Source organism: Coloeus monedula, assembly GCF_965178545.1.
Source record: "Coloeus monedula genome assembly, chromosome: 6".
Lineage (NCBI taxonomy): Eukaryota > Metazoa > Chordata > Aves > Passeriformes > Corvidae > Coloeus > Coloeus monedula.
The window spans coordinates 18,960,586-18,985,993 of record NC_138786.1 but is presented as its reverse complement, the minus strand read 5'-3'; the positions used below and the strand labels follow the sequence as shown (position 1 = coordinate 18,985,993).

General features: G+C 46.4%; 1 protein-coding gene across 3 annotated transcripts in view; it reads left to right on the top strand.

The window, feature by feature from the left end:
* Nucleotides 1-25,408, top strand: part of CRACR2B (calcium release activated channel regulator 2B) — a 46,265-nt gene that overhangs the window by 15,921 nt on the left and 4,936 nt on the right. For all 3 annotated transcript variants that reach the window (XM_082283597.1, XM_082283595.1, XM_082283596.1), the window contains exons 2-15: nt 3,355-3,610; nt 5,080-5,191; nt 7,710-7,881; nt 10,027-10,173; nt 10,470-10,560; nt 10,692-10,784; nt 13,714-13,901; nt 14,519-14,590; nt 15,019-15,073; nt 18,986-19,065; nt 21,420-21,714; nt 21,893-22,034; nt 22,263-22,344; nt 24,689-24,803. In XM_082283597.1, coding sequence (XP_082139723.1) covers nt 3,398-3,610; nt 5,080-5,191; nt 7,710-7,881; nt 10,027-10,173; nt 10,470-10,560; nt 10,692-10,784; nt 13,714-13,901; nt 14,519-14,590; nt 15,019-15,073; nt 18,986-19,065; nt 21,420-21,714; nt 21,893-22,034; nt 22,263-22,344; nt 24,689-24,803 — 1,857 coding nt within the window. In that variant the 5' untranslated portion in view covers nt 3,355-3,397. The remainder of the gene's footprint in view (nt 1-3,354; nt 3,611-5,079; nt 5,192-7,709; nt 7,882-10,026; nt 10,174-10,469; nt 10,561-10,691; nt 10,785-13,713; nt 13,902-14,518; nt 14,591-15,018; nt 15,074-18,985; nt 19,066-21,419; nt 21,715-21,892; nt 22,035-22,262; nt 22,345-24,688; nt 24,804-25,408) is intronic.

Below are 25,408 nucleotides of genomic sequence, written 5' to 3'. Positions count from 1 at the left end.
CAACAGCTCAAGATGCAGAGATTGTTCTGACTCCAGGTTAGGTGTGGAAATTAATTCTTACTGATGCTGACTGAAAAACTACCTTTTCCTGCCAGAAGGGACCTGGAAAAACTAATCCTGACAAGAAGTTTTGGTAAAAACCACTGGCTTTGTCACTGGAGGTGGCTTGACTTCATCTCTCTAGCAGAGCCTGGCAGGTTTGCCTGACCAAAAGCATTAGCTGCCTGTACATATCTTCTCTGCCTTTGCCCCTTGTGTTAGGCAAGCATGGTTCTTCCCAAGCTGATCTTTCTGCACTTAAGCCAGCTCTGCTTGCCTCCCTTTTAGATACCAGTCCACATTTCTGGTACTCCATTGACCTCAGCCTCTTTCAAAGTGGTCCTTCTGTGATGTTGTGCATTGTGCTGATGAAGCTGCTGCCCCAGTACTTTGCAGTGATGATCTGGGAAGGTATGACAGCATTTGTTAGACTGAGATCTGCTTTGTGCCCCACCTGCACCACTCAGTGCCCTTACAAACAGGGACAGAGAGGAAGAACTTCTCAGTCACAGGCTTCTGGGAGAGAAGTCCATCAGAGCTGCAATGTATTTTGCTTGCTGGGGCTCTCTCTTATTTGCTGCTTTGTTCCTCTACAAGTGCTGTCTCACCATTGAAAAAGCCACATCTGGCGTGAAGCCACTTGAAGGAGCTTGGACAAGAGACTTCCTGCTCTGAACATTGAATTAATGGGCTTGGTCTTTTACACGAGTGAAATCCTTTCAGACTTTTGTCCATGTCAGGCTCCCAGCTCTTCTAATTAAGAGGCTTTTAACTCAGCCAGTGTTTGGGAGCTACAGTGCAGCTGGGCTTTTGATAAAAAAAGGAAATGCTAGAGGTAGGGATGTAATGAGCTGGATTTCAGCTTCAAAAAAATGTCTCAGAGAGAGAACACAACATCCTCTTGGCACCACCTTTTGTTTGCTGCAGCAAAGATGGGGAGACGTCAACTGCATGGGCTGCTCTAGAACTGATGGAGATGAAAATTAAAAAGTAAGGTCATCTTTACTTCTGGGGACCTTGGTGTCTCTTAGGCAGCTAGAGGGATGTTTTAGAAAACACTGCTTACTCGTGCCTTTTCTTATTCTGGCTATTTTCTACAATCCTGTCATGGCTCTTGCTTTGAAATCCCTTTTGCTTTCCACCCCTGCTGCTGTCTGGTACAGGGTGTTGCTTGTGCTGAGGCTGTATCTTTGCAAAAGGAATGGGTCTGGAAAAAACCTTCAGGAAGGTGGCCTGTAGAAGCCAATAACTATCATTCACTAATGTGGCTGTTATTCCTTACCATAATGACCTGTAAAATCTAGTCAGCATAAGAAATTTGGGTCCTTTTTTGTTTTTCTTTCAAGGCCAGCTTTGCCATTTTTACTTGAATATGAAAAGCAAGCTGGTGTTGTTTCTGACTTCTTTACTACTTACACAGACTTGCCATCAGAAGCAAGCTGACTGTCCAGCTAATGTATAGAATCTAACTTTAGTCTCCAAATTTTGCTGTGTTGGCTCCATAAAACAAAAAATGCTTGGTTGGAGGGTTTGTTTGAGAAAGAGCAAGAGAGAAAAATGTGGTCTGCTGTCTTATTTTTTATGCTTTCTTCCTTTCTTTCCACTGCTGTATTCCCCAAAGCTTGGGTCCAGCTCTGTGTCCGTTGCTTGCCAGGGATGTTTACTTGACTAGAAACATATAATAGTACCCATTAATAGGTAGTCTTCTGCAGAGTTTAGTGTCACTTGAGCAGATATTTATTTGAAACAGAGGCGCCCTGGAAATACACTGATTTGAAAGGGGGAATGAAGCGTTCTGCTTGTTCTGTGAAGCAGAACCACCCGCTGGCTCGCAGAGCAGCAGTAATAAACGGAGTCAAATAGCGTGGGGCATAATTGCCTTCTCCTTTTGTGTCAGCTTCATATCGTTCTCGCATGTGACATTCTTCCTGGCCATCATGCTCTTTATCCTCCCATTGTACCAAGAGTGCAAACAGAATTAGTTTGTTTGTTATCGTGGCATCTCTACGTGGCTTTTAATGTCTTGAAGGTTAAAAAACCCCAAGCAACCCAACCCTCAAGCCCTCTTTGTCCAGCACTGTTTAAATCTGCTCTCAGCCTGCTTGCACAGCTCACTTCTGCCCTGCAATGCAGAAAACAGGTCTGCATAAGGAGAAATCTAAAGCAATCAGTGCAACAAGGCTTCAAAAATGTGGTGGTGTTGCTGAAGAGGAGCTGTCTGGAGAAGCTGTCTGATTCCATGAGATCAGTAAGTCAGGAGGTGACTTGGTGTAGGGATGTAGGCATTTTTACAATCTCAGTACTGTGCTTAAATGGGTGCTCCCATTCTTTTTTGCTTAGGTACTTGTAAGTGATGGGAAATATTTTCTTTGGCCTCTGAAATGTCTCCATAGTTTTGTGGTTTCCTTCCTATAAAGGTGAACATTTCAGATTAAAATTCTGTTTGGCAACTCATAAGTTCTCAAAACAGAGGCTTGAAGGCAAGGGGTCAGGAGTGCCCAGCTTATTAAATTTTTCCCAGTGTAGGAATTGTCTGACCTTTCTTTGTTACTGTAACAGCATTAAAAAAAAAGATGGAGCTACTATTTGGAAAGCGTTAACAAGAAAATGTCAGAGGTGGAAGGCCAGACAGTGGACCTGGCTGGGAGGGGGCTGGGAGAGACATTATTCTTCTACCACTTGCACAGATTGTCCTGCTCTGGGTTTTTGGAGTTTTAATGCAGGTTTGGTGCTCAGAGGTGTGGTGCAGAAAAGCAACAAGAGGAGGAAAAGTATGTGTTATTGCCAGAGGAACCAAGACCAGAGAGGAGCAGCTCGCAGTGTTTGGGCCCCGTCTCAGCTGATACGGGACTATCGCTGTGCTCTCATGCAGATTTACCTGTGTGCTTCAATATTCCCTTCCCACCCTCTTGTTTCTGCTGAAACCTTCCCTTGGCACCTGGCTTTCACCAGCAAAGAACTCGGACTGCCCTGTAGGTCTGAGGCAGGGGAGGAGAGATGGCAACAGAGCCTCCTTGCTTGGTGGAGGGTTACAGGTGTGTGGAAGGCTTAGTTACGCTCATGTTGCGTACAGGGTGTTCCTACATGTGGTGTGTACCTCAGTGTGGTGTCTGACACAAACTCCTTTCCCCCCTCTGCTCACTTCATAGAACCATGGAATATTTTGTGTCAGAGGGGACTTTTAAAGGTTATCTAGTCCAGATATGGATGCTGAATGTTGTTCTTTCAACCACTGAGGATATTTAACTATATCATGTGTGGGTTGGAAGTGGAGGGTCATGTTTGACTGTGTTTTCTCTGTTTCCTGCACCACAGCTCTTCTGTTTGGCCCTGCCCTGGGGGAAAAGACTTTGAGAAGATGGAGAACCAGAGTGGAGTGCTCTTGGGATACGTCCACTGGGAAGGAAAAGAGGAAGGGGGTCAGGAGGATGAGGTGGCTCCTCATCTTTCTCCTCCTGGCCAAATGAGCAAACTGGAAGATGTACAGGTGGAGATGCTTGAGAAGGCAAGGGAGCTCTTCCAGCTGTGTGACAAGGATGAGAAGGGTTTTATCACCAAGGTGGACATGCAGGTGAGGGAAAAAGTTCTTCCTCTGTCCTGGGAGGATCTGTAAAGTCGTGGGTTGCAGAACAGGAGACAATGTGGCATGCCTTCACTCTTGGCATGTGTGGGTGTGCATGTGGTCTCTGTCTTATTCAGATTTCTAAGACCAAACTCTGGCACAGCCAGCTGTTAGGAGCTAAAAGTCCCAGGAGGACCTTGCACCTCCAGGGAATTCCTGAGACAAGTGGGACTGCAATTCCAAATTTTTAAGGAATGCATAAAATAAAAAATGTCATGACAATTCTTACAAACATCAAGCATGCAGTAGATAGGAAAGCTGGAGGGGAAAAAAATCTTTGGTTTAATTAAAAAAAAAAAAAACAAACCTCAAACAACAACTCCCCCCCCCCCCCCCCCCAAAAACCTCACGATGAACAATCCATCAACCTCTCACAAAAAAAGTTGAGACAAAAAAATTATACAATCATAGCTAAAGCCCGATCCAAAAACTCACCTTAGACCTGAACTATAATTTTACTCTACAATAATGTGTTTTGGTGCATTCTGTTAAAAAAAGTACTTGTTAGCAAAAGCCCTGTAGTTCTTTGTGAGTTTTGTTTTGAAGGATTATCAGGAAGGTTACATGTGGATTGTTTTTCTCCTGCCCCATCTCTCCCCACATCTGTAAATAACACCTGACAGGTTCATGCTGCTTTAAATATTGACTCACTTTCTTTGGGTTGTGTGATGCCTAATTTTTATAGTTACATTAATAATTTTTTATTAAGCTTTTATCTAAAGCTGCACATTTAATGGACAGTTACTAGGTTTTAGCCTACACCCCTTTGTTATTTGTTTCTTTGGGTGTCCCTCCACACTGGGTGCTCTGCCCATGTATTACCAAGGGGAATTGCTCTGCTCCCTGTCCATGTTGAGGGAGTAGTGATACAGTCCCAGCAGGCAGAAGGTGACAGAAGAAAGCTAACTCGCTGTTATGGACTGAGCGTTTCCCTTAGGAGCTGCAAGATTTCCTGCAAGAGCTTGGAACTGAATCCAGATACCCACAAGTCTGACCTCCCTCCCTGGCCGAAGAGATGGAGCTGTACCTGATGTGCCCAGAGAGAGCTCTCCTGGGAGCAGCAGTGGTCACAGGAGGCTGGCAGTGCCACCTTTGAGCAGGAATGGAGGGAGGCAGGCAGTGAACTAGAGGCAGTGTTTCTGTAGTGGGGGAGGAAACAGGCTGAACTTTCTCCAAACAAAATAATTCCCTCTCTGAAGTCCTGGTTGAATCATCCAGTAATGGAACAAGTCAACATATCAATGGCTCCAGACAGGTGTTTGTGTCATCACTCAGCTGTGCTGGCAGACTGTTGCACCCTGGGCAGGATGCAGTGCTGAAAGGGCACATTGCTGTGGGCCAGAGCTGAGGATGGCAGGGACAGTCACAAGGAAGACTGGAGCCATGCCTCAAGTTTGTTCATTCTTTTGTCTTTGCAGCGGCTCCAGAGTGAACTCCCCCTAACCCCTGAGCAGCTGGAGACAGTTTTTGACAGCTTGGAACAGAATAATAAGGGATACCTGACACCTGTGGAGTTCAGCATGGGTCTAGGTAAGGACTGCACAGAGGCAGAGGAAGGAAAAAGCCCACCTGTGACAGGATGTTTTTTGTTGGTAAGAAAGTGCAGTGGTTCTGCTGAAGCTGCACCAGCTATGCAGGACAATGCCCCATGCTCATGTGAGCATCACTGGAGAGGGTCATGTGTATCCCCCTCCTGGAGGCTTTGTGCTGCCTTCTCCCACAGCTGTTACCTGCCTACCTGGTAGAGCCAGCCACAGAACATCTCCTGCTGGAGAGGGTACATGCTGTGAGCTGTGCCTGGCTATCTGATCCACAGTTGTTCATCTGCATGGAAATATGCCTCTTGGCAACTGTCTCCAGCTGGTAGCAGTGCTGTTCAAGGGCATTAACAGGAGTCCTGTTGGTAGGCTTAGAACACTGGCAAATAAGCCTTTATCTTCTTTTTAGTGCTGTCTTTTCCAAACACTAGGAGAATACTAATCCTTGGCCAGAGTCCTCACCCAGCAGCACACCTGCTCAGCTGCCTTGTCAGCTCTCAGAAAATCTGCACCTGTCAGTGCTTTCCTTGGACATGCAGAGGTGTTAAGTGGATCAGGTCAAAGCAAGTGAACACAGGTGGTGTAGGGTTTTCAGAAGTGATGGAAGAGACTCCTGAATTTTGCTGTCCTGATTCCTCAGATTGTGTTTTCTCCTGGCTTTCTTAGAACTTGGGAGTGAGGGCTTTTTAGTGCTGCAATTTGAATGCTCAGGAACAGCCACCGTGAGAGGAGAAGATGCAAAGTTTTCCTCTAAATAAACCCAGTAAACTGTGTCTTGGGCCAGCCTGTTCAGGGACTGTTTTAACCCACTGTGTGCTTGCTCACTACAGCTGTTCCTGCCCTGTGCTTCTGTCCTTGTTGGCTGGTTCCATTGCTTTTGGCAGAAACGAGTTCTGTCAGGAGTGGGGGCTTTTCAGTCCAGCACTATGTAGCGGTGAATGGGCACCATTTGGGCACCCTGGCATCCACAGTGCCCTCTATGTTATGACTTGGTTGTTCCCAAATCTCATTGCATGAGGCATTTGTCCCATGGGCACAGCCTCAGATGGACATCATGAGGGCATCTGCCTCAGTCCCATTGCTGGGAGAGGTAGACAAGTTTTCTCTTTGTGTAGGCAGCCTGGCTCCATGGCACTTGCTCCAGTCTAGGCAAAACACTTAATTTCTGTATTTCTTTTCTTCATGGTTATTCTTTGTGTGTTGCATCACTGAAGTCCTTTTCAGACTTTTCCCCTAACTCAAGACTTTGGCCTGGCTGTCTTTTTTCTGGAGTGTGCAGGGGGGAAATCAAGGGAAGCAGTTCAAGCTGCAATCAAGTCTGCTTCTTGAGACGGTTCCTTGCTTCTTCTAGGATATCAAAACAATCTTCAGATCATTCTCCACCTCAATTTTCCCATCTGCAAAAGAGAGATAATGAGACATAATGACTCTTTCTCAAAAGTGCCTAATCTAAACCCTTCTCCTTAATTAACTGTCTGATTATCAGGTTTTAACTAAGTATCTATCTCCACACTGCAAGTTTTTTTTACAGCACATTTTAGGAGTGGGAGAGAAGCAGCTAAATTCTGGATTTATGGAGATAAGAAGAGGTAGAGTTGAGTCCTTTGAAGTATAATAATGGTGGATATATTTCCCCTTAGAGTAGTGTCTTCTCATCTGTGCTCTGTGAACATTCTTGACTCCTGGTCTTATAGTTGGGAAAAGTAATTTCTGCCTTTTGAACCAAGCAGATGTATTTTGGAAAGGAAGAGTAGCTGCTGCTGAAGACCTGACTCTGTATACAAGATGAGGGCCTGTGTTTCGGATAGGATTGCTTGATCTGTTTCTTTGAGAAGAATTTGTTCCCAGCACCAGTATTTGTCACATGCCTTGCATAGCAGGATGTTCTTGTGGCATTAGCGTCTCAGCATGAAACACAATCCAGATAGCTGGAAGCTATCCGTACGTGGGATGGGGCAGGAGGAGGTGCTTAGAGGGCGAGTTCATTCTGTTCTACACAATCCCAACAAGAGGCTGTCCTTGTGTAGCGCTTGACTCAGAATGGATGTAGCACATGAGGAGGGAGGGGTAATGAGCCCCTCCTCTCCAGTTTTTAAGCTGAGGAACTGCAGCATGGTACTATTCGGGGCCGGCACGCAGTCCCGGAGAGAGCCTGTGGGATCGGCGGCGCCTGAGCCCACAGCGCCGCTCTGTGGGAGTGGAGTGGCCGCTCGCCACATGCTGAGCGCCCAGGGCCGAGGGTGCCAGCTCATCTGCGCACAGATGTGAGCAGAGCCCGGCAGCCTGTGGCTGGGCTGGGAGCCAGTTTCAGCCCCAGCACTGTGGAACGGCCACTGACATCACTCAGGACGTCAGAACAGAGGCTCTTCACTGACCTGGAGCTGTATCCTACACCAGCAGCATGCAGGAGGCTTCTCATGGAGCTCTGTCAGGCTGCCATGTAAATAGCAGCATATTAAATGACATCCAATTTGACTTTCTTTATTCTTCTTCTCTTCACCTTCCACCAGGAAAGTTAATAGGGATTGAATTGTGTCAAGGGGCTGGGAGAATGGATCACTCCAGACACGAGGAGACTTTTGAGTCAGGCTGGTCAGATGACTTCGACCCTGCAGATGATGATGAAGAGAAACGATTCTGTTCCATGATGGAGCAGCTTGGAGCAGCCCAGTTGTTTGAAGAGTAAGTAGGGGAGTCGCATGGCATTGCTTCTGCCTTGTCTTGGTCTTGCAGTACCAAAACTTCAAAGTACCAAAACAGACCAAAGAGGTGAACTGAGCTGCTTGTTCTCTGAAGCACTGCTTGGGATTTCTGTACTGCTGCCTTGGATTTTCAGATGCTTGGTAGCAAATGCAGTGTGGTCTGGGTTTGCTCATCAGTTACCAATTACATTTAGCTCAGTGCTTTTCGCAGTTTCCCAAATTTGAGTTCATAACACAGCTGTAAAATGGAACAGCTGGTGGCATACAAGTCCAGCACAGGCAGCAAATGAAAAGAAGTATGGGAGGGTTAGATGAGGTAAGGAGGATGAGTGTGCTCTCTGTTGCAAAATGGTGTGTGACTGTTCACGTATTTCCAGACAATCATTTGTAAGAGTCTCTGTGAAGGATCTGTGTTCAAGGAGCTGCTTGGGGCTGGGCTGATCTTGAAGAGTGTGAAAGGATAAACTGGGAAAAGGGGTGCTCCAGTGAGATGCCCTTGCATGTAGCCCCAGTAGAGTCTACTGGCGCCAGTGTCATCCAGCCTTTTTTTAGGCTTTCCAACATGAAGCATTATGCATAACTGGTTCTTCCTGAGGCACACCTGCAGGGCCTGAGGTGCCCAACTGCATCTGGGCTGTCCTTCTTTTCAGGCACTGTACTCCAACTGTGTTGCCAGTTTGCAGGGAGCAGTCCAGGTTAGGGAAGGAGGTGGACAGGATTGGAGACAGAAGCTGAGAGTGATGGAGTTTGCTGCTTTCAGAGGTGCATCTGTCACAAAACAGACTTTTCTTTCCCCTTATTTTCATTGTGATGCAAAGCACCTGCATGTTTTTAGTGCTAAACAACTTCTGTCTGGAAAATATTCTGGGAAGCTGTTATGTTTTAAACAACAGGATGACACTGTGAAAGGCCATGTTACCTTTCTGGGAAAACAGTGTCTACTGTTTATAACTCTGCTTTGACAAGCAGAAGTCTTAAAGTGGAATTATCTTGTGTTTTATTTTGACCATTTACTGGCAGTTTTATGCAATGAGTTCAGTAGCTACTTCATGTCACAACTTTGTGCAAACCAGCTGTTGTAAAGCAGTAATATCAAACAGAAGATAATTGGGGTGAGAGCAGGAATCTGAAATATTTTCACTGCTTTCTCTAGAAAGAAATGGTTTAATTTACTAACAGGACTCAATATGTTCTTTTATCTAAAACATGAAGTTTTGATGAAGTGCTATAACTTTTTTAACTTGGTACAGAAAAAGAAGGCTGTCATGCAATACTGGCAGAGGAAATCAAAAGCTTTTTGGTTGGTTTGTTTTGCTTTTGTGTTTTCCCAAAGAATACTAAGGGAGATGAATACATAGACAAAGAAAAATACCTATTTGGATACTGACTATAATTATTCTGTATCTTTCAAGGCAGTTTTTCCAAAGTGTTTCATGATCTAAAAAAAAAAAAAAAGCTCTTCCCTAAAAAGAAACATGAAGTGATGTCTGCAGGCTTACAAGACACTTTGGGAATGCATAAGTTTGTAAGTGCTGTGTTCAAGTTGCCATGAATTAAATGTCAAAACAGTGTAATCATTATTGCAGGGTCAGAAAAAGATGTCTTTGGTTTTCCAGGGCTTTCTCCATTGTTATTGTATTGAGCAAATCTGCATCTTTTTTTGTGCCTCAGTTTCCAAACTTGTAAAAAAAATAAGGAGGACAGTAGCAGCCAGCAGTACAGTCTGAGTGTAAGAAAAACACCAATGATGTGTGCCAAACTGCATGCTGTAAGAGTTTGACCATAACACAGCAAATTTGCTGAATATTCATTTCTTCAAGTCTTGATGTAGACACCAAATGTATTATTGATGAATACTTGGAAAAGCAGTCATTCCACGTTTGCTTCCTAGATTATTTTTCTTTTCTTCTTTCAGATGACTTCCTTTATATTGACCTCACAATAGATCCCACTTCACATGCATGTTCTGTCACCGTCCAATTTCCCCCTTTGCTGTAATCGTGTAACAGAGATCATCACAGGAGAATGGCAGTTTGTCCTGAGTGCATGCTGGAGTTGGAATAGCAGTCCATAAGATGACACAGTAACTCTTTTGCTTTCCTTCTCTTTTGTATGCTTGCTCCAGCCCACATGAGATTCGGGAGCTCTGGGCTCGGCTACGAAAGGAGCGTCCAGAGCTCTTATCCAACTTAGAAGAGTTTCTGTTGCGTGTTTCATCATACATAAAGGAGGTGAATCATGAGAAGGAGTCTATGGAACAAGCACTGAAGAGGTAAGGAGGATATCATGGCCATCTGCTGCCAGGAGCCAGCTGATGCTTGGATCCTGTCTCAAATGCAAGGAGAGACTGGGTTACAGGATGCACAGATATTTCTTGCTGTAATAGAATGACTCTATCCTGGTCTGATCCCCATGGGTTTGCTCTGCATCCGTGCTCCCCCATAACCTTCAGTCTGGTTAAAATCCCACTCAGTGCCACACAGCTGTTAGTAGGAATCTGTTTCCACCCTCCTCTTTCCTTTCTGTATTCTTTTTCTTTCCTGACCTGCGTGCACCTGTCTTTTGTAGGAAGGAGTCAGATCATGATCGAGAAGTCAGGTGCCTTTATGAAGAAATGGAGCAACAGATCAAAGCAGAAAGGGAGAGGCTGGTCTGCCAGGTACCTTCTCTCTCTCTCGGCTTGAAGGCAACGTTCCTTTGGTCTGAAGTAGAGGTGGCGGCTCATCTGGCCAAGGAACAGCTCTTACTGTGCTGGGTGTTGTGCACAGCTGTGTATCTTTACCTCTGCAGGAAGCACTGAGGCATGACAGGAGTAACCTGCTCCAGAAGGAATTGCACAACAAAGAGCAGGAGCTGGAAAAAATCCTCTACCGCCAGAAGAAGGTATGGGATCCAAACCTTTTCTAACAAAGCACATCCCCTCTTCTGTCTTTCTGCTGAGCTGTTTTCTGATGGAAAATGGTGTTCATTGCTGAGGGTTGGCACTAGATAATTTGGCTCTGGCTAGTGTAGTTCTCTCGTGCCTCTGAAGGTGTTGAGATGGTTTGTCAAATAATTGGTTTGTCTTCAGCTATAATGCCTTTCCGTGAATGTTTTGTGCATTCATTTTCTTACCTGCTTTGTGTTCTCTTGGCACAATCTTCCTATCAGCTGTACAATACTGGCAAGGAAGATGGGGTAAAAATTTCAAAGTTATGAGTTTGAAGCCTTTTGTCGTTGTGTAGGGAAGATGTGTATGGACATAAAAGAGACAGATTTCTCTAGTTTTTGTATTCTGGCTGCTCCAAAATGACCTGGAATGAACAGTTCTGTGACACTTAGAGGTACATATTGTATACTTGCATTTGGGCACTTGATGACATACTGATTAATCAGTCACATAAAAGATCACAGCACAGGCTTTCCTTTAGTCTGCCATCATGGGCATGGACATTTGTATGGGATGGTCCATTCCGGATGTCTTTTTTCACTTGGTATCTCAAGAACTGAGATGTGACCCCCACAGAAACAAGTCATGGCAGGTACCAGCAAGATGCTGGAGACTGGGGGTATCCCAGTTGGATACCTAGCTGTGATGTGGATGAAACAGCACTTCTTTGAAATCACCAGCTCATTGTGCAGCAGCTGGAAAGGCCAGCACAATTGAGGTGCCATCAGGAAGGATATCGAGAATAAGATAGAGGATGTATTTTTCCTGCTGTCCACATCTTCGATGTGCCTCATTTAGTGTGTGCAGTTCTGGTCTCCTCTAATTCTACTGTGTCCTTCTCAAGTATGAAGGTACAGAGTGCTAATATGATTGAGCAAACAGAAAATTTGTCTTAGGAAGAGAAACCAGGAAAGTTTAGACTTGGTTTTGGAGAGAAGAGAACTGAGGGAAGAGACATGTGAGATTTATGAACTCAGAAAAGTGATGGATAAGGTCCACACAAAACTGTTATTCCCCAAATCCTGCAACAGCAAAGGTGAGGGACACTCAGTGAGACCAGTATGAATTTGATTTAGAAGAACACACTTCTTTATACAGAGACTAGTGCTGGATTTTTGGCCACAGGAGGCAGGCAATATCAGCAGTTCAAAAATGAATTGGACAAACAAATGGACAATAGGCTTGTAAATATTCATTGAAAGGAGGAACAGTCAGAGGTGTGGCCTCTAACATCCCTAGTCCAGGGACCTTAGATGGGAAGGCTGTATGAGGGGAATGGACCATAGTTAGGAGCCCAGGCATGCACTTCCTAGGTAGCATCTCTTCTCGCTGAGGGTCAGGGCAGAACACTTGGGCTGCATGTACACTTTCTGTTACTCAAATGGTCATTTCTGGTGCTCTTAACTCTTGAGGCTTGTACTGAGCTGTGTGGATAATCGGGTCCCTCTTGTGGCCTAAGACCAGTACTGTGATGGTGCTATTCCACAGTATCACTTTCAAGGACAGACCACATAAACGGGAGAGTTGTACGTGAGGGAGATTTCATAGGGAGGGGCAGGTGTGCTTTATTTAAAGCCTGTTCCTTGGCTTATTGCAAGATCCAAAGGCTGTAAGCAGGGGTTGCTGGTTTTTAGTCTCAGCTTCACTGCTCAGCAAATGTAGTCTTGCTGAAATATTCCCCAGTGTCCACAGGCCTGGAGGACTCCAGACAAAGCTGGGTGTGGCTTGCTCTTCTAGCCTCAGTGGGGAGATACAGGTAGGGCTTGTGTTTCAAGGAAGCTAGGAAAGGTCAGATCCATTCATTCCTGCTCTTGACTGTTGTACATGTGTGCTGGCAGAGAGGAGGGTAGCAAGGAAAAAAAAAATCTTCTGCCATGGTGTGCTGCTTTATTTTTCTTTTGAGAGGGAAAGAAAGTAGGCTGAGAGAAAAGACAGGCTGAAGGTGTAAATGTGGAGGCTGACTCTGCCACCTGCTACCCTGATCAGACCTGATTTCTGGTGCTTCTATAAGCATGGATTGCATACTTTTATTTTGGGCTGTAAGTTCTCAGATGGGTACTGCAGTTTCTGTGTAGCAGCAGCTTCAGCAGAGGGCCCTGGTTAGCCAGTGTGGCTGGCTGGATGCTGCAGTGTCAGTATGATCTCCCTTGGAATGCCCTACTTGTCATCTGAGATGGGCAGCTTTGGCGGCTCCCTGTGACTCTTTCCCAGCCTATGCCAGCCGTTTGTAAGGAATTGAGTCACTGGCTGAGTACACGGCAGCAGGCTTTGAACTTCCCAAATCAGGCTCTGTTAGTTGTGCTGGGGGCTTGTGCTGCCTAGAGTGCAGCTGTGCCGTGGTGGCATTTAAACAACATCTCTAGCCCAAGGTCCTGTCTCCAGCAGTAGTAAAGGCCACCCAATCACTTCACTTTCCAGGTGTAGTGTGAGGTGCCCCTAGTACCTCAATATATCCTCCTCTCAGCTGCCATGGGCTCAGGAAAGCCCTAAACCAGAGGATTCATTTCAGCAGCTGTGCTTAATAAGTCCCAACAGACACAGTCCTGCTTCCATCCAAATTTTTCCAGTCCTCCTTTGACCCTCATTTGCACTGTGATTCCTACAGTACCTGACAGCATCAGGCTCCTCATGCTGCCTGAAGCACTTCTTCAGCTGTGCCTAATTGCATTGCTTGGTTCCCCAGTGCTGGTGTGATGAGAGAGAATTCCTTCCAGTTCATCTTCCTGATGCTGCTGGTGGCCCTGTAGACTTAAGCTGTGTTTACCCCCTTCTACCTCAATATTTACATATGCTTTTTCAGCTTGTTTTTCAGTTGTGATTGCAGCACAAACCGCTTCCTCTCTGTGTTTAACTCCTCCTCATCCTCCTCCTCTCCCACTGCAGCTGGAACATCAGCTACAGTCACTGAACTCGGAGCAGCTGGAGACCCGTGTACAGAATGAAAGGCTCCGGCACCTGAATGAAAACCTGCTGGAAGAGCTGGAGAAAAGCAAATGGGAGCTGGAGGCAGTGAAGGGACAATTACAGAAGCTCCAGAAGGAGGCTCAGCTTGAGCAAGAGCAAAAGGACAGGTGGGGAAGGGGCAAAGACACAGAGAAGGAAAGGTGGCCAAGCAGTTAAAGAATAAGTATCCCTAGTTTGGAGCCTTGGTGTCATTAGAGGACTGCCTGTCTCTTTTTGGCAAAAAGGAGAAACATCCCAATGGTCTTCTGGGCCTAAACAGAGAGTGATACTGCTACCTCTTGCCTACCTTTTGTGGGAAATGAATATGTTCTAGAAAATCAGTACAAAAATGCAGATGTTCCTCAGCCTAAAGGAGGCTTCTTCCAGTTCACCATCACCTCTATAATGCTCTTGTTAAAGATCCTCTTCTAATCACTTGTGTTCTCATTTCTGGGTTATATCTAATAATACATATATAAAACATTGGAATGTTTCAGATCCAGATGGCAGCAAGCATGCTCCCCATCTTTAGCAGCTGAGGAAGTGGAGAGGATGAATTGCCTGCTCTCATGTTGGAGGAGAGCTGTGGTACAACCCAGCCATCCCAGCTCCCAGAGCAGTGCTGTTTCCTCTGAATTCTCCTAGCATAGAGCAGGCCCTTATCTTTGAGTGTCCTTGAGAGAGGGATGTTTTTATTTTCTCTCCCATTAATTTATTTCCCCTTTTTAAAATGCCTTTTTCTCAGGGATGTGTTTAGAGTCTCCAAGAACATGCAGAAGGAGAAACAAAGCCTCCTTCGGCAGCTGGAGCTCCTCAGGTGAGAACTGGGGAAGGCTGGAGGGAAATGCCAAGCTCTTATGCCTGTAAGGGGCTGAGGTTTCAGTATTGCGCTTGTTTCTCCCACGGAAAGCTACAGGATTGTATTCAAACAGTGTTTAAACTCTGCTTGTTTTTCTGGGTCCAGACAGAGTTGTGCAATTTGGCCAGCTCTGGCACATTACAGACTGTTATTTCATTAGATAATCCCTCCTCTGGAGGAATTTTGTCTTTCCTGCTGGCTAAGGCAACCATGTAGAGCCCATTACCTCAGCTGGGTTACATGGAAATCCCAACATGTCTGGCCATAAATAACATTTTTATCTCTGTTCCCAAGCTCTCTTTCTGTTCTCACTTTCAAGTGTTGGGGTTTACTTCATTTTTCATAAGCATCTCATTGTGTCTTTCCTGTGTCTTCCTTTTGAGCAGAGAAATGAACAAGAAACTTCGAGACGAGCGAGATGCTTTTGAAGCCAAGAAGCTGGTTAGTCTAAGAAAGAAAACCCTAATTCCCAACCACCCTCCTTTCATCTGCTGCTGTTGCTGTCACCACTCGGGGGCCTGTCACTTCCACGGGGGACAATGACAAGAGCTCATGGGCCTGGTGTTGTGCTTAATACAGACTTTGCAGCACCTCTGTGTCCCTGCTGGAGGCAGGCTCTGCTCGTTGCTGCTGCCAGCTGCCCGGGTTTAACCCAAGGCACATTGGCTGGGGACTGTCACACAGCCCTGTGCAGGGCTGCAGTGGGTGCTGCCTGCTGCACACGTGGGGTCTGTGTGTTGTGCCAGGTACTGGGCACATGCAAGGGAGGGAAAGAAGCTGGATGCATCCTGGAGCTGGGTGGTGAGGAAGAAGATGGATTCCCAGATGTGCTGCTGGCTGACTGGCATGGAGTGGCACAGGAAGGTTTTGGAGTTTTTCTGACCCCCTGAGTTTGTAGCAGATGTTTTCAAAAGTTTCTCTGGGGCAGCTTCCCATTCCTATGAACTCTGCTGGGTACAGCAGTGAGCCTTGTGTCAGAGAACCAGGAGAAAGCAGGATCTCTCTCATCTGGAACTGTCAATCTGGCCTTTCCCAGTCACCAAGATAAGCACAGTGGTCTATTTTTACTTCTTATTATTTTTTCATTAAAAAGTTTTTGTATTCCCAAATGTCACTTGCACAGCTGCTCTGTCCTCTTGGACCCATCCCTGCCACCATGTCTTTGCCTGCTCTGCCACCATGCCCCATGTGCAGATCTGGAAGTAGGTGACTTTGCAGGAAGGACAGGCAGTGATAGAATGTGAGAGCCTTTCTGACTGGTGTGTAAGGGACTGTGGAAGGAAACACAGGGATTGTGCCCAGATAGGAGACAAAATGCCCTGCTCTATCCAGAGGCTGGAGTTCTCCAGGTGGAGAGCTGTATAAAATAATGTCAGTAACAATTTTGGATAGAGGTGACGTGTGTGTGTTTCTGAAATCTGGAGGATTTTTTTTTCCTCAGTCTTGATTTTTAAAGCTGCTAACTATGTGTGTGTACACCAGAGCTTCCTGCTCCCTCTTGGAAAAGCCATAAACACAATCACTCTAGCAGAGTCCAGTGCAAGCAGGCAAAGAAAATGGTTTCTTCCCCTCTTTCCGTGTGTTGTGCTTCATCAGCTTGTGGGTTCCTATGGGTGGGCAGGTGGCCTGTGGAGACCACTCAGGTATGTACCTCTGTGTGTGCAAAGCTTGTCTGCTTCTCCTCTATTCTCTTCTCCCGTTCCCCTGCTAAGACCTGCTGCTGCAGGTGGACCCAAGAGAGAGCCTAGCAGAGAGAGTCATAGCACAGAAGGGGCTGCTTTCTCCCTTCTCCTGGCACTGGCAGCAGGGAATGAGGTGCAGGGTGAACTCCTCCTACCACCATTGCTCATCTACCAAGGCTGTGTCTTGCTGGGCAGTTGAAGCCTGTACTGGAGTAAGGTTTTTTTTTTTCCTTTGGCCACTCTCATTTCAGTCTGCAGCGAAGCAGGGCTCCAAGGGCTTGCAGAGATGCTGCTATCATCATACACCTGCAGAAGATCTGCTCTCCAGCCTGTCTCACAGTAAGGGGGAGAGAAAATGGCAGTATTTCCCTGCAGAAGCAAAAAGGAGAGTCCAGCCTTCTGATGGGGATCCCTAGTGTGCAACACACTCTGCCAGACACTATCAGTGCTTTTACAGGCTAAAAAGAAACCCAAGGCCTTAATACCCTCTCTTAGTGCTGGGGAGAGTTACTTCCATGAAATTAAGGTGTGGTGAACAGAGGTTCTTTCATAGTAAAGATTTTGGAAGTGGTTGGAAGGAGGAGTTGGGCTATATGTGGCTGATAGCAACCCAGTCACTGCTCCTTTGCTCTTCTCAGTTCCCAGCTTAATACCTTGCTCTTCATAAGAGTTTCTGGCCTTGCCAGGGTGGGCAGACCCTGGCCCCGCTGCACTGTGGGGCAGTCTCTTGTCCCAGATGAGAGGCTGGGTCACAAATAGAGATATATGGCTATTTCTGCCTAGGTGCAAACCACTGATGGGTATTTTTAGGACCCAGGGGTTCCAGGTTCAGTTTCACACCCATGACCCATCTGGCTGTGGAGTTATGCTTGCATGCTTTATGTTAACAGAGCAAATTTCATGTCTGCTCATCATGAAGAGTGTTTTTGGTACTTTGACTATATTTGACATGTATTTTTATTTCAGTGGTAAACCAGAATCTTTCCCATCCAAAATGCTTGTACATGTGCTGTTGTGGAATCCTTGTCATTGTGTGTTACACAGCTGTGATGTCGCATCTGTCCCTTTATCATCCCGGTGAAAAGCCAAATGTTACACAAACCTGGCAGGCCAATAAAGCATGGCAGAACCAATGGCAAAACATGCCCCCTTTGTTCCTCCTTTCTTACCTGAGTACGTGCTCTGCAGGCTGTTCCCTCTCCAGGTAAGGTGCCAGAGCAGATTGTGTGGGAGTCCTTTTGCTCCACAGGTGACTTGAAGGTTGTGAGTCTGCTCCAGTGGCCTGTGACACAATTTCCTTCTTTCTGTGTGGCTAGAGGGTGCCCTCAAGTGAAGCTGCTCAAACACTGAAAACTTCCTCTTCTGTCCCTGCTGGAGAACCACTGGTTGTCTGTACCACAGCCTGGCTGTGTTGACTGGAGTGTTGTTATACACTTGGGGGTCGTTTGCCTTGGAAGATTTGTGCTCCCCACTTGTGAGCCTCTCAGTGCTGGATTGTTGCTGTGGCTGGAGGTTCTCTTGAATATCAGTTTTATATGTAAAAAATGTTTTGTTCTTTCCCTGCAAAGTTCCTAAGTGGGTCAGGCCCTTTGTGGAGCCCAGAGTGTCTCCTTTTGTTAGACTGCATTGCAGTAAAGGTGTTCTGGGAGTACTGACCAACAGAACAGCTTCTTATTTTTTTTGCCTTTTAAAATAAGCCTTCAGTAAGGGCTATTGAAGAAATAATCTTTGTAGTCCTCTGGGCTGTGGGAAGCATGAAGGAAGGCCTGTCCAGAGCTGCCTGCAGGTGTTTGGTCAGTTCAAAACTGCTGTGAGAAGCAGATCTGGCAGACTGCAAACCCTTATTTCTCCACCTTTTCCCCCAGAAATAACTTGTAAGGACGTGTTAGAAATCTTCAGATTCGCAGACTGAATGCATCTCCCTTTCCCCCAGTGCCAATGCAATGGACACCTTTCCATGCTGTCTCTCACTTCATGTTTTGTGTGTGTGTGGCCAGAGCAGTGACTCTGCTGGGAATGGCAAAGCTGCTTGTATGGGGGGAAGAGGGTTGGGAGAGAAGTTGTCCCGCTTTCTCCTTCTCTGGGGAGCTGGTAAATACTGGCTGTAGGAAGTGTTCAGTCTGAGGTAAGTAGGAGGAAAGCATGGAGAGAGATGTTGCTGTAAGGCAGAGCATGTGCATCACCCTTTGCAGAGCTACCTCCTTCCTTTCTTGTGGTTTGTGTGCAGCTCTAGGTGAGTACAGGTGGAGGAAGGGTACTAGTGTCTTCTGAGGAAGGGGCAATTGTTCTGTCCTGCAAAACATCAGCATAAGAAAGAGGCAGGTGGGGAAAGAGAGATTCAGCTGTGAGACCAAGTGGAGAACCAGCCATAGAAATAACTCAGGCTGGCTAGAGGAAGAATTCAGTTTGGGGCATCACCAATTTTGATGGATTTAAAACTGAAGGAGAAAGCAGCAACAACAGTGATGGCTTCTTGCAGGAATTAAATTATCTGAACCAAGAAAAGCAAGCCCTGTGCTCACCTCTTGGAGCCTTCTAGTTAGGCACTGCCACTGCACAGTGTGGGGCTGCCAGGGCTCCAGCCTTGCCTCCCGAGTGCTCTACAGAGGTGGGGAGTGGTTGAACTGGGGATGCAATCACATTCTTCATTCCTTCTCTTTTCACCTTGCAGGTGCCTCAGAACCAAAAGCCCCTGCTGAAGAAAGAGTCAGTGCTAGGCAGTTCCCTGCTGGAGGACAAGCCTGTCAAACGGTTAGATGGGCGTCGTGTCGTGTCCATGGTGTCAGCCTGTGCCCACTGCAGTACCCTGTCGTCAAGCTGTGTCCTGTGTCTGGTTCTCCCACCTTGGTGCTGGCTGGTTTTGGGAGCATGGTGGGGGGTGCAGTTTTTCTGTGGCTCTAGCTGTCTCTTGGCATCGGGTGGTGTTGGCTCACCATGAAGCTGAGGATACTGTTCACTAATTTCCACAGGGAGGTGGCCTTGCTGCTGCTTCTGCCTGCAGCAAGGGGGGGGAGCAAATCTAAATCTCACCAGAAAGTCTGGGACTGTTCACAGGCTGGGAGTCACAAAGACTGCCTCTCTCTGAGTCAGACAGCTCTTTGAAATGACTGAATCAACTCCCAAGTGTTCCAGTTCATCCTCAGGCACAAATCCTGTCTGCTGGTGCCTCATGCCAGAGTTCATATCCCCGGGGCATGGGAGAGGGCAGGAATTGCACAAGGGTTGGGTTCTTTCTGGCAGCTGAAAGCCTCGAGGAGAGGACGTGGCTCCAGATGGGTTCATCTTGCCCATCTCCCTCTACACCTATGCAGGTGCTCACCTGGTACATCAGGCCTCCCTTCAGCCAGGGCAGGCAACACGTCTGTGTGGCCAAGGCCTTTTCTTTTTTTTTTTTTTTTTTTTTCCACTCTACATGCAGAATATACAGTGACCTGGCTTGGAGCTGGATCTCACGACTGCTGGCCCCAAACAAGTTTTAAAGGCAGCACGTTCCTCTGTTTCTTACCAGGTCTCTGCAGAAAGTTCCATTGCTCCCCAGTTTCTCCTGGTGCCAGCCAGAGACACAGGTCTAGGCTCAGTTTCTTCCACCTTCAACTCACCTTTAATGCTTGCAATTCTGGTAGTGGCACTTAAGAATTTAGCTCCAGGCTCCTTGGCTCATGGACTGATGGAAAACCAGGCGGACTGTGGAGGAGGGGCTGATTCTTGAACCCAGGCGAGAGGTTGCTTGGATAGGTCTGAGGCAGAGCTCTTTCATGGTTATGTGACTGACACCCATTCAATATCCATCAAATCAGACAACCAACTTTTCCCATCTTCCTCCCCAATTCTTTCTTGCAAAGATCCTTCTAACTGCTACTGGCATAAACCCACTGGAAAGGCTTAACAGCTGGAGAAGTTTGGCAATGAAGGTGATCACAGAAGAAGGGGAGAAGTAGTTGTTGGTCCTGTCTCTGTCCCAGTGCTGTGTCACACCACATTGCTTGAGAAACATGAAAAGAAATCCACTGGATCTGGGGTCACTGTTCAGAGTTTTGTGTTTGTCCCTTTGCCCCCACTAAAGAGGCTTTTGAGGCCCCTCATTGTGTGACTTTGCCAGCCCTGGGAGCTGGGCACCATTCCCCTGAGACTATGTGTCCATTTTCAAGAGGGAAAAGTTCTAGCTGGCCTGGCTCTGGACTTGCATTTGGGGCAGATGCAGGGAGGGAAACCAGGAATGTGAGCTCCCTTTCATGGAAAAAAGTGTAGGCATGGCAGCAGGTGAATTTTGCAACCCAGATGAAATGTACTTGCTGGAGTGAGAAAGAATTGTCTTGATTCCTGCACTAATAGCAAGAGAAAAATGTTGCAGGGTGGGGTGAGATGTCCTGCCTCTGAAGACACTGAGTGTAGTAAGCTCTGGTCACTCTAATTTGCTTTGAAATGCAATCTGCTGCCCAGTGAAATCAATGGAGATATCTGTGGTGGATAAATCCCTCTGGTTGAGTTCTAGGTCTTTTCACTCCTTGTCTAATTCTTTAACAGTGGAAAACCAGTGATGCTGCCTTGTTCCTCAGCAATAATTCCAATAGTTTAAATTGGTTATTCTAGGTGTTCTTTTGAAGGTTGTTCCTCCACCTACCATGTCAGCTCTACCCTCAGTGAGCAAGGTGCATCAGCCTGCTCTTGTGTGGGCACAGTCTGTTACTTCTTTTTGTATTGTATTTAGTAACAAAAATACAGGGGTAATTGTTACTTTTTTTTTTTTTTTTAAAGTTTTCATTTTGCTACTTTTATATGCTTTGCTTCATTTTTTTCACTACTGGGGAAGTGGAAGCCAAAAAACTCTTGAAAAATCCAAAGTGGCAATTTTTATTAAAATTAATGACATCTTTGTCAGTACATATGAGTACAGCACAGCTCTGGTGAGCTGTCTCTCTTTCCTTAGGGGAGCCACCAATGTCTTAGTCACAGGGAGTATGGGGAGTGAATATATAGAGTTCCTGCAAGAGCTTTATATACACTAATTGGATTGCGTTGGTTGTTTGGGAATTTGCAACCTCCTTCTTTCCCTATCTCCTCACCCCCTCCCACCCTACCTGTGCTGCCTGTGGGCTTTAATACAGACAACTGGCCTCTGCGGACCCTCCCTTCACCTTCCCAGTGGATGTGGCAGTGGAAGAACCCAACAGAAAGAACTGTAAATACTTCCCAGGCAATGGGGTATGGATGAAGACAGGAGAAGGAGGCAGCACAAACTTTGGAGAGAGCAGCAGAGATGAGGAGAGATGGCCCTTGGCAGCAGATCCTGAGTGGTTTAAAATGACTTGGAAGGGTGACTCTGACTGCAGAAGAAATGCAGATGGCTTGGATGCTGCTCCACTACCTCCTCGAGCACAGCCTGTTGGCACCGAAACCAGGGTGAGTGCACTTACCTGGGGTTATTCCTTAAACACCTGTGCTAGGGCCTTGAGGGTGTTTGACTCTCTTTCCATCTAACTCCAGTTCCATAGGTTTATAGTGCTGGGGTCCAATGCCTAAATCAAAGCACCACCTGCAACTGTGCTCGTCAAAACCTCATCCCTTTTTTCCATTGTAGTTCCCAGCACTGGAACGAGCCAGCTGTTTCCCAGATCGCATCTTCAAAGTGGTGTTTGTAGGGAATTCTGGTGTTGGGAAGAGTTCCTTCATCCACCGCTTCTGCTATGACAGGTTCCTGGCTGAGCTCAACGCAACCATTGGTAAGTAATAGTGTGCCTGGCTCATCTGGATAAGGAAGGTGGGAAAGTCAGCCTGGGCAAATGTTTTTTTGCCTGTACTATAGTCCAGATAGAGGTAAAGATGGTCCCTCTCCCGATATTGAATCAATCTGGCAATTTCCCTGAACTAAATGGAGTTGGCCTGGCTGTTGTAATGGTGAGCTGCTCTTGCCCCATACTACCTTACAGTCATTGTTACCTTCCCGACAGGTATCGATTACCAGGTGAAGAGTTTGATGGTGGATAACACCCAGGTTGCCTTACAGTTGTGGGATACAGCTGGACAAGAGAGGTAAGATTTCTGCCAGGCTCAGTGGAGGAAAGGGAAGGAGTACATGCAGCTGGTTTCTGTCCCTGGGAAAACTGTCAGCTTCAGAAGGACCAGACAGGTTCATGACAGCTATTCCAGTGCTGAACCTGCAGCAAAGGTCTGCTTTAGAGATTTCTGGAAACTGTGGCTGTGAAGCAGGGCTCGGGGATATCACTCTGAGGATTGACAGAAAAGTAGTTTTCCATGTGTCTGACCTGCATGCTTGTGGTTCCAAGCAGTCTGTCCATAGATGTATGCCATGGGGTTCAAAGGGTGGAAAGGACTGTGAACCTTTGCAGATCTGATTCAGTTGTCAAAGGCAGCTGAATTAGCATGACCCATGGGGAAGGTGATTTGAACTACCCCGCTGGACTCTATCAGTGAGGTTATCAACCCCTTTCACTGTCCCTTCTGCTGACAGACTTGTGGAAGTGATTATCCTTGGTAGAGGGATTGTGCAGCTTTTTGTGACAGTGAACACTGGTTCCCCGTTTGAAGGCCTCTAGTTTCAAAAGCATGGGATATCTCTAGATATTACCAGCACTGTTGGTGAGGATCAGAGTAGCAGAGGATACATTTGACCCTTATCTGCTACTAGAGGTGAAGGCCCATCACTGCCTCCATGTAAATTACATTTTATTTAGGATACAATTTGAAGCTTAAGATGAAAAGCTATTTCAAGGGGACCATGAACCTCAAGGGCCTGACAAAAATAAGTACTGGGTATTTTGAGCTAAATATGTTATAGGGGCAGGCCTTCAGGGGGCAGCCAAGGTCATGGGAATATTCTAATCCTAAACTGTGCCAACGATGCTGTCTGTCTCAGTCAGCTAGACCATGCAGAGCTGGTGGGAATGTACTAAGTAGGAGTATTTATTGAAAAGTAACTCTCTCTTCCAAAATTAAGCTTCATGCTGAAGAAATAATTATTTCTGAGGGGACTCCTGTGGTTATTTTGATGCTGAAACAGAGCAATAAGGGGAGTTGCTATGACATAAAATGTGACATTTTATTGAGTCCAGATTACAGCAGAGGCCAAATTCAAGATATTGTCTCTGCAGAAGGACCTTAGTACAGGCCCCTGCAGCACTAGCAGGTCTTAGATGTGTATCCACAAGAGACAGCTTGACTCAGTGCTGATACCAAATAGGAGACCTGGGAAAAAGCAAAAGCCTTTTCTTCTGGAGGAATATTAATTCCTTCTAACTAGAGGTGTCCAACAGTAAGTATCCTAAGGAAGAGATAGAAGAACCCCTTGGAGCATGCAAGAACTCCTCGGTAACTTCCCTGAGACTGATGCATGCTACCTTTGATGTTTCTTGTGGAGCATCTGGTGTGGCTGGCAGTTCCAGAGGTGCACCTTGACTGCCAAAGATATACAGTCTGTGCTTTCTCAGTTGGGTAGGTGCCAGAAAGTTGTGTCCTTATTGTACTGAGAAAGACCAGGCTTCAGGCAATAACCTGAAGAGTTCAGGAGGGTAACAGCTGTAGGTTTTCTTGGCTCCTAATAGGAGAGTCTGTTATCCTGTGCAGGGCTGAAGTACATAGCTCTTTAGTGAGATCTCAGTACTTTTGTTGCAATTTATCCCATCAGTTTGCAATCAGTGCAGTTATATCATGGCTCTGTCACGAAGTACTTACAGATTGTAAGCTTTGGGTTTGTTGTTTTGGTTGTTTAGTTTGGTTTTCGTTTGGTTGGTTGGCTTTGGTTGGAATTTATTCACAAAAGACAAGTCTGTGGTTTTAAGTGGTACAGACAGGAAAAAGTAGATGTCTGGCAGGAGTTTTTCCTGGAAATTGTGTCTAGCTCCTGATTTGTTATGTATAATGGGATTGGTTTATAGATTCAGTAGTGGAAACAGACTGTGCTGATGCTGAATTCTTAATTGCTGTTTTGGCAGCACTGGGGCAGACATTATGCATGCCTAGTTTGTACTGTGGTACAGCTTAGTCTGCAGATTCTTCCAGACCATAGAGAAAGATCATGTTTTCTCCCTCAGTTTCCCTTTTAATAGGAAATTACCTTTTCCTATCCCACCTAAACAGATTCTTCTACTTCTTTCTTCCTGACCTACAAAGGCCTTCCTCCTTGCTTTCTCAGCACCATGCATTTGGCAAGATTCCTGCTCACCCATGGCTGCGTGGCCTGTCTCAAAGGTGGAGGGGTCTGACCTGTCACCTGTGTGTAGGCACCGGCCCTGAGGGACACACCATGCACAGGGGCTGCCAGGCCTTGCAGAGAGCCTGCACTAACAGATAATCCCATTCTGTGTCTTGTCATTGCACAAGTGGTGCTGAGAGCGCCTTTGGTTTTGTCTGGGCTCAGGTTTCGGAGCATTACCAAGCAGTACTTCCGGAAGGCAGACGGGATCCTGGTGATGTACGACATCACAGCCGAGTGCTCCTTCGTGGCGGTGCGCAACTGGATGAGCAGCATCCAGGTGAGAGTGGGACCTGGGCTGCTCCAATGCTGCTGCTGCTGCTGCTCCCTTGCTCCAGACCAGCTCCAACAGTCTGTCTGGAAGTGACATTTTTCAGTGCCCCGGGAAGTCCTATTGACCTTGTGAAGCTGAATTATCAAAGCACATGCCTGCGGTGGTCAGCTTGGGACCAGGGGCTTTGTGTTGAAGGTAACAAAGCCAGTGGTGGCCCATTAAATCAGGGAGAGCTCTTTCTGTGGCAGAATGTGGTGGGACCTGCCAAAACAGTAGTGTGGGTTTGTAAGCAGCTCATGTGCCCTGGCTACATCTCCTATACATGGTCACATCCCACCTGTGCTCAGGCAGGGAGATCTCCTTGTGTCTGGCCTATGCACAGGAAAGGGAGGTGGCCCTTTTTATTTCCTTTTTAATCTTAAAATTTGGTAACAATGTGTTAATACTCTTGATTTTCCACCAAACACTCACTTAAAGCATTTATCTGTGGCTTATATCTTCTTGGGGAGACAAAAATACCTTTCTTTATAATTTAAATTAGTTGTGTGTAGATGATCAAGAGATGAAGGGAAATTTTCAAGGGTGGTTTTGTTTTGATTGTGCTGAGTCTC